Raw genomic sequence first — 7817 nt, 5'->3', positions numbered from 1 at the left:
TTAATAAAAAGGAGTAAAATATTTTTAAAAAATGGCATTTATGAAAATAGAAAAAAGAAATATGTTTAGCTTATAAGAGTATATAATATTTCTGTAAAATAAATAAAGTGAGAATTTAAAAGCAATTTTTTAAACTAAAAAACCAAAAGGAAATATTTATAGTTTTTAAAATCAGTATTACTTTTGTAAAATGAAAGAACTTAAAATCTTTTTAAAGTAAAAATAGCGAAAAGAAAAATTAAAATTAAAGTTTCACGTTATTAAACTAAATATTGAAGAGAAAAACATTTTTGACACGAGAAAGGGAAAATAAAAGAATTTAAAAGTCAAAATTGCATTTACACAAGTTGCAACTTTGATAGAGATTCGCGTTCCTTTAAGCCTCGGGCGTCTTCCTATGACGGTCGGTTACTATTAAGCTTGTTATTGTAAACTGGCTATTGAAATTACAGTCGGTATGCGCAAAGGGGGCCTGAATCTTCATCCTGAAAAATAAACAAAATTATTGTTACACATCACATAAATATGTCAGTTAAAATGATAATTCAATTCTGAGTCACAAGCATGAGAATATTTGAGAAGGTTATATGGCATACGCAAATAACCAAAATGAAAGGTACTCGAAACGCATGTCTGTGCACTGTCTGCAAAAGTTCAGACCGGATCTTGGTCGTTTGTGGTAGGCATTGACTTGCAAGTACAAGTGTGTTTTGAAAAACGTAAATGTTTGGGCTTTGGTACTTTTAAATTTAAAGTCATTTATTTTGCAAAAATTACGAAGCCTAGCTCATCATATGTTTCTCCGACACTCATAATTTTATGAGGAAAAAGTTTGCAATCGTTATGAAATAATTTTGAACATAAGTATCTCCGTCTGATTTCGATTGACATCAGTCAATTGTTTTGTGATTTATTTCTTATAACCAAAAGGAAAGTTTCCGAAATGAAGTCTAGGTATTGGAGGAAAGAATAATTAGTAAAATGTAGAAAACTGATACTTTTATTTTCAGCTTTTTTGAAATGAACTCATTATGCAGCGTGCCAAAAAAATTAAAAAGACTTATCTCAAAATTTAATTTTCAACGTCCTATTTTGGAAATGAAAATACCAATTAACAATAGACAGAACTCGTCCTTGACTTTGTAAATTATTCTAGAAATCCTTGAAATCCTATAGCTGGTAAAAACCTGAAATCTCTTACTAAATTTGTCATGGAATATACCAGTAAATTTCAAACGTAAAAATGTGCGCCATTTGTTTTTACATAAAATTTCTCATATAAATAATTCTTGGATTAGACTTTTTTTGAAAAAGTATCTTGAGCCAAAACGTTTAAACTGTTTTCTTAAAACATTCGTTTGCTATTGAAAATTTTATAAATATAACTAAACTGAGTTTTGAATAAATGAAATTACAACGCATAAGCACATTGTTGGAACATTTTGTATAAGAAAACGTAATCGCATATAAATCAAGTTCTTATATCGCTTAATTACAATGCATCAGGTCTTTAGTAAATAAAGAAAGCAATAAAATACACATGGTGGTTTGGCAATACCAAAAACATCATATCCCGCAACAGCTCTTCTTGATTATTTCATACCTTAGGAAACACGAGCAAATATGTCAATTGCGGAAACATTGCATTTTGGCAAGCGATAAGGTGGTGCGCAGGAGAATTGATTATCGGGGAAAATATTTCGGCAAGGTAGGAGGTGATTTGTATTCATTCTGGATGTGGAAGAGAATGTTATTCTAGGAATTCGAGAAATAAGGAACATAATTTGGATAAGAGTGCACTTTCGACCAAAGTGAATTTGCGGAATTAGGAGTCATGTTTCTTCTTTCTGTAGTCATTTGAAGCCGTGGTTCTGATGTCAACATCAAAGACTTAACGATATCACATTTGATTTTAGTGAAGTGTAGTTCATCCAGTGCCTTCTTCAGCAGTAGTTATGGCTTTCGCCGAACGAAACAAAGACAATGCAAGTTTCAAATGCCAAGTCATTCAGTTTGCGAAAGAAAATGAAATCATGCAGTTTGGTTTTCGTGAATGCTTCGTACACGAGTGGAAGAGGCATGAAATTTTACAATGATTATTGCGCCAAAGAATAAAGGTGTATTGCATAAAGAAGTAATGAAATAGCTTACCGTCGGCGAAAGTGTTGGAAACTGCATTGTAGAAAATCCCCATCATCACTAGAATGGATTAATTGTAACAAGAAACAGCGTACGTTTTTTTGCCTTAAAAATAGAAAAAATGAGTGCAAATGGAAGTGAAAACTCTAAAGCAAACTGAGTTTGTGTATTCGATTTACTTCACCGAATAATTCAGTTCTCCGAGAAAAAGAGCTAAAATTTTTTCAAAGGGTTCGAAAATATAGAGATAAAACTTTGATGAGTTTTTAAAAATATGTAAAAATTTATTTACTATCACGTGTTGCAAATATGGATGTCATTCCTGTAGTTTTGATATAGTAGGAGATAAAGAAACAATGATATGAAAGAAAAATAACGGTTAACATAAAATCAATAGGCCAACGAGAAATCTCACCTCACCGTACTGATCTTCTGCTTAGCCGACCGTACGAAATTAAAAGCTCATATCGATATCTTGAAAAGAAAGTCTTTGCTGAAGTGCAGTTTCCCGAAAGTGTTTTCATCCGTATTCACGAGAAATGATCGGCGGAGAAAAATGTTGTGAAACTGTGGATAAGAAATATTTGGCAAAAGCTTCCTTTTGCCTCAGATAATCAAGAAAGTCTAATACTTTGGGACATGTTCAGCCTCCATCTAACGGATAACACAAATATGTTGTTGAAAGAGTGTTATACAGATATGACAGTTTATGCAGGCGGATTATTGCCATTAGTTCAGATATTAGACATATATGTCAATAAATCATCGATAGAATATTTTAAACGTTAGTTGAATACTCGAACAAAAGTGAAGGTGAAAAAAACAATTACAAGTGGAGTCCAAATACGTCATGCCAGTCCATAAATAGTGTGTCAGTAGATAATAAAATCACAGAATAAAATTAAACCCGTTTAATTTATGTGGTATATTTGACGGTCTAGATGCAACGAAAGATGATTATTTATGTGTGGATCAGAGTAAAAGTAACGGCAAAACTGAAACAAAATTCGATGATGTGCTTGAAGTTATAGCTTGAGACGTATATGAGGAACTTGGATCTGTCTATGCAAGTATGGATCAGAGGTGAATTTGAAAATGAAACAGAATCCGATAACGAAAATTTTTAAGTACATAAACTATGTTATTTCTCTTAAATAAAAAGCATTTAATTACACGCAGAAATCTAATTTTCGTATGCTCACTTTTTCCATATTTCTAAACATAACATTTTTATAGCTGACGTACAGCGCGTACCCATAAATTTCCATCTTGCATTTTCTTTTAAAAGTGCGCCTTATACGCCTGAATATACTATAACAAACATAGCTGAAACTTAAGTGATAGAGATATTTACATGCTTGCTGAAGCATTATATTCTGTTTTATTTCCCTTCCATTAGTGTATAAATGTTTTCAAAATTTCGATGTTACGTTTTTCAATCTTTGTGTTTAGAAAAGGGATAAAGAATTCAAACTTTTATCTCAGAAAACAAAATTCTAAATCAGATTTCTAATGAAGAAGTGAAATTCTCTATAGCTTTACTTTCCGGACTAATTAAAATTAAGAAAAAGAAGAGAGGAAAAAAATAACTGATTTGCGTAAGCAGAATATTTAGCAATTCAGTATCTATTGATGGGAATGTATATAACTCTAATGAATAGTACAGAAATAAGATAAAGTTACGTTTAAGTTTGTAGGCCCTACATTTCAAAATGGTTTTAATACAGCTTAAAGCGCATAGCCAAAGATAATGCTCTCAACCGCTTTTTCAGTAATAACGTCAGAGAATAATTCTTACAGTTACAATGTTTTCAAATAATCCATTCCTTCAAAAGTAATCTATTGTACTAAGATAATGTGTTTTCGAGGGCAGAAAATGAAACAGAACGGCAAGATCCATCAGAGTATGATCCTGTAATGGTTTAACAAATCTTTCGCAGTCTTAAGTAATAGAGAAATGTGGTAGAGCTTCATCTTACACTATATTCTTGTATTCATATTATTTGTATTATGTGACTATGTGTCTCTATTCGATATGTGGGAAAAAAACGTCTCCAACAGGTTTATATATACGATACCATTCAGATAAACGCAAAGGAAACCAACATTTCCATCTAATAATATTCATTTTATTTTAATTATACCATTTTCTAGTTAAATAACCAATTTGTGAGCAAGAATTTGCATCGTAACAGTGAATCATATTGCTGCCAAATTCCAAATATAAAAAACTAAAGCTCACGAATCTGAAACCGAGAGTTTCTGTGAGATTTGTGAGGTGCGAAGGAATCTCTATTTTGAAAGAAATCGAAACTGATATAAATTCGCTTTATAATATATTATTCAGTTTATTTATCTAATTATATTATGATTCTGATGTAATGTATACACACATTTTAAAAGTTATTTCTTTCGCTCATTTCAATTTGTAATCTTGAATTTTTACACTGAAAAAATTCTGAGTAGAGACGGAAACTGTGGTATGTCAAACTAAATTTAAACAAGGTGAAAGCAAATGAAAAGCTAATGTACATACTACAATAGCTTTTAATTGGTTTAGAATTACAATCTTAGTAATGCAAATCATGCTGATTAACACATAATTAAAAGTGGATAAACATTCCTTTTTGAACGTTTCTTTGAACCTTGATATAAAGTTCTATGAATATCTGCAGTTGGATAAGACAGCTCAGGGTCAAACAAATTTTAAAATGAAATTTGTATAAATTAATTTCATGAGTTCAATTATGAAAGATATGCCGTGCAATATTTATTTGCACAATTTAAAGCCAGTAGCACAACATAAATTTATTGTTGAAAAATATTGTCATGTGTAAAGCTATGTGTTAAAAAAGTCAATAAACTGTGACTTTCCAGGTAAAACCGGAAAACCTCGCAGCCATGAAAGGCACTGAAAACATAGATCTGAACTACGAAAGAGTGTACTTAGTTGCTGCTAATATAATACTGGTATCTTAAAGTTAGCATGACTAATTACTAGCTAATAATATATCAGTACTTACACTTACCGAGCAAAATATTATCAAATGCCGTCCATATACTAAGAATACCATAAAGTTCTTGATAATAAAAATGTTGTTGATAATAAATTTTGGTAAAATGAAGCAGGTATATGATTTATTTGTTCTATTTTTCTTTTCCGGGTCTTGCTTCGTTTGGTCATTAAATCAATCGTTCTACAGTCGGTATCCAGTTCTGGCTCTTTTCGCAGTTCAACCGGTTTCCTTTTCGGGTTTGACAGTTCTTTTCCGGTTCCAGCTTGTCTTTCAGATTTGGAATCTTTTCCGTTTTTTGCTTCTTTTCCAGGTATTGCGTCTTTTCAGACTCCTCTATATTTTCCATTTCTGGCATCTTTTCCGGCTCTTGCTTCTTTTCCAGTTTTTGCATTTTTTCCAGTTCCTTCTTCATTTTCAGGTCTCACTTTTTTGGTTTTTGCAATTTTTCCCTCAACTTTTGCCTTTCCAGTTCATTTTTGTGTGCTTGTTTTAGCATCTCTTCAATATGTTTCTCCATTTTCAGTTCTTCTTTCTTTTCTAGTTTTTGTATTCCTTCCCGTATTTTCTTCTTTTTCAGTTCTTCTTTCTTTTCTAGTTTTTGAATCCATTCCAGTAATTGCTTCTTTTTCAGTTCTTTCTTCTTTTCTAGTTTCTGTTGCTTTTCCAGTTTTTGTTTGTTTTTCAGTTCTTCCTTCTTTTCCAGTTTTTGCTTCTTTTTCTGCTCTTGTTTCATTTTCAGTTCTTGCTTCTTTTCCAATTTTTGCTTCTTTTTCAGTTCTTGCTTCTGTTCTAATTCTTGTACCTTTTCCTGTTCTTGCTTCTTTTCTAGTTTTTGTATCTTTTCCAGCTTTTGTTTCTTTTTCAGTTCTTGCTTCTTTTCTAGTTTTTGTGTCAATTCCAGTTTTCTCTTGTTTTTGAGTTCTTGCTTATTTTCCAGTTTCTCCTTCTTTTCCTGTTCTTCCTTTTTATTCAGTTTTTGATTCTTTTCCAGTTTTTGCATCTTTTCCGGTTCTCGCTTCTTTTCCAGTTCCTTCTCGTTTTCCAGTTCTTTCTCGTTTTCCAGTTTTTGCTCCTTTTCATGATCACAAGGAGGATTTTCCAATCTACAAAAAAATCGGTATATCTTTATTTCAGTAGTAAAATACTGAAAATAATGCAATGACGATCACGTTTAACATGTACAACACTTCCATATTTAGATACTATATAACACTTTTGACTCAGTTTCATAGGGAAAAAACTCCCCGTAGATTATTGCCTGGCAGAATGGTTTTCTACAAAGGGTGAATTTGTTGTTTTCGTTGTTCTGACCTAAAGCCAAGCAGATAAGTTAAAGTATTTTGCGTTATTTGTATGCAATAAGCGGCCTCCATGAATCCCACGTAGAGCGTAATAATTTGCAAAGTTTCAGTGCCTTACTTTTCCTTACTTAATTTTTATATAAGTTGCAATAATAATAACAGAAATAATAAACAGGTGGCTTAAAAACAGAGGGAAACAATGACGAAAATTGCAAAATAGGAGGAAAAAAGGAAACTGAAATGAAAAGGGAAACAACTACAAACAAAGGATGGAAAAAGCATTTTAGAAGATATACACGTAACGTTCTTTCTGAATCAGCAAAACCTGTATTTTAACGAGTCTCTTTGCATCGCTGGCTGCACAGATTTCAAATTTTCTCTCGTTATTCCAAATTCGGATCATATTGCTGGTCTTTTTCGTCGTCCAGCAGAGCCGCACTAGGATTTTTGCCACCATTTGTTTTTATTGAAACTTTTATTCTCATTCTTCAGTTGCATTCTTAAAGTTTATTTATTTATACAGGAAGAAAGAAAGAAATCAATCAAATCAAAGTAAATTAGGAAAAGATATACCTGTTTTCTCCTATATTTATTGTTCCCTGTAATTTCTTTTGCCTCTTCCATTAAATTTATTGAAGGAAAATTTACAAAATCTTTCAAAATGTATTTCCTAAATCCTTATGCGAATTCAGCCCTTCTGATCATTTCGGCCACACTTTAATGGCTTTTACAATTTGATGTTTGAATATGGACAGCTGCCTATACTGAAATATGTTCTTCATTGTCCTCGAAAAAAGAAAAATTAAAGTTCCAGGAAATTTTGCAATGAAGGACACATATATCTTATTTGAAGGGCTAGAGGAAAAGAAAAAGATATTTTCGGATGGGAATATGTAGCATTTTAAACACCGTGTTTGTAAATGTCATCATATAGTAGCAACACTTGAGTCATAAGTAATTATACACATATATGAGAGAGACGACGATGACGAAAAATTAAATGGCAAAACATGGCCGAAAACACTTTCCTGGCCGGTGCAAACAACACAAAACACAAGAAAGATCGGACACCAGTTATGCTTAACACAAGAGAAATTAAAAAGTAGGAACAAAATTAGACACTTATGGACCTCAAAAAAGGTGTTCGAAATTACGACCTGCACCCTGTTACAGGTATCCCATCTCTCGCACATCCAACATGAGATGTTCTGGAAAACACCGTGCATCCCCAGGACTTTCCCAGCACCTGCCACAATATGTGCCACAAGTTCCTGTTGGATTTCTAACTGGGGTTTCGTGCACTTATGTGTTGAAGTACCCCGAGACCAACTGATAATGCAAGTTAGGTCTCGTGATCTTG

General features: G+C 32.3%; 1 protein-coding gene across 1 annotated transcript; it reads right to left on the bottom strand.

The window, feature by feature from the left end:
* Nucleotides 1-278: 278 nt before the first annotated feature.
* Nucleotides 279-5889, bottom strand: LOC146998776 (uncharacterized). Its single transcript, XM_085810340.1, has 2 exons — nucleotides 5169-5889; nucleotides 279-485 (listed from the first exon to the last, which is right to left on the bottom strand). Exon 1 carries the CDS (start codon nucleotides 5887-5889, stop codon nucleotides 5578-5580), a length of 312 nt encoding a protein of 103 aa, XP_085666466.1. The 3' UTR covers nucleotides 279-485; nucleotides 5169-5577.
* Nucleotides 5890-7817: the final 1928 nt, after the last annotated feature.

This window comes from Stegodyphus dumicola, chromosome 2 (genome assembly GCF_044657685.1).
Source record: "Stegodyphus dumicola isolate Sdum_Otavi_A_Nest chromosome 2, ASM4465768v1".
Classification (NCBI taxonomy): domain Eukaryota; kingdom Metazoa; phylum Arthropoda; class Arachnida; order Araneae; family Eresidae; genus Stegodyphus; species Stegodyphus dumicola.
Note: the sequence above shows the minus strand (reverse complement) of the source record. Positions and strands in the feature narration are given on the sequence as shown.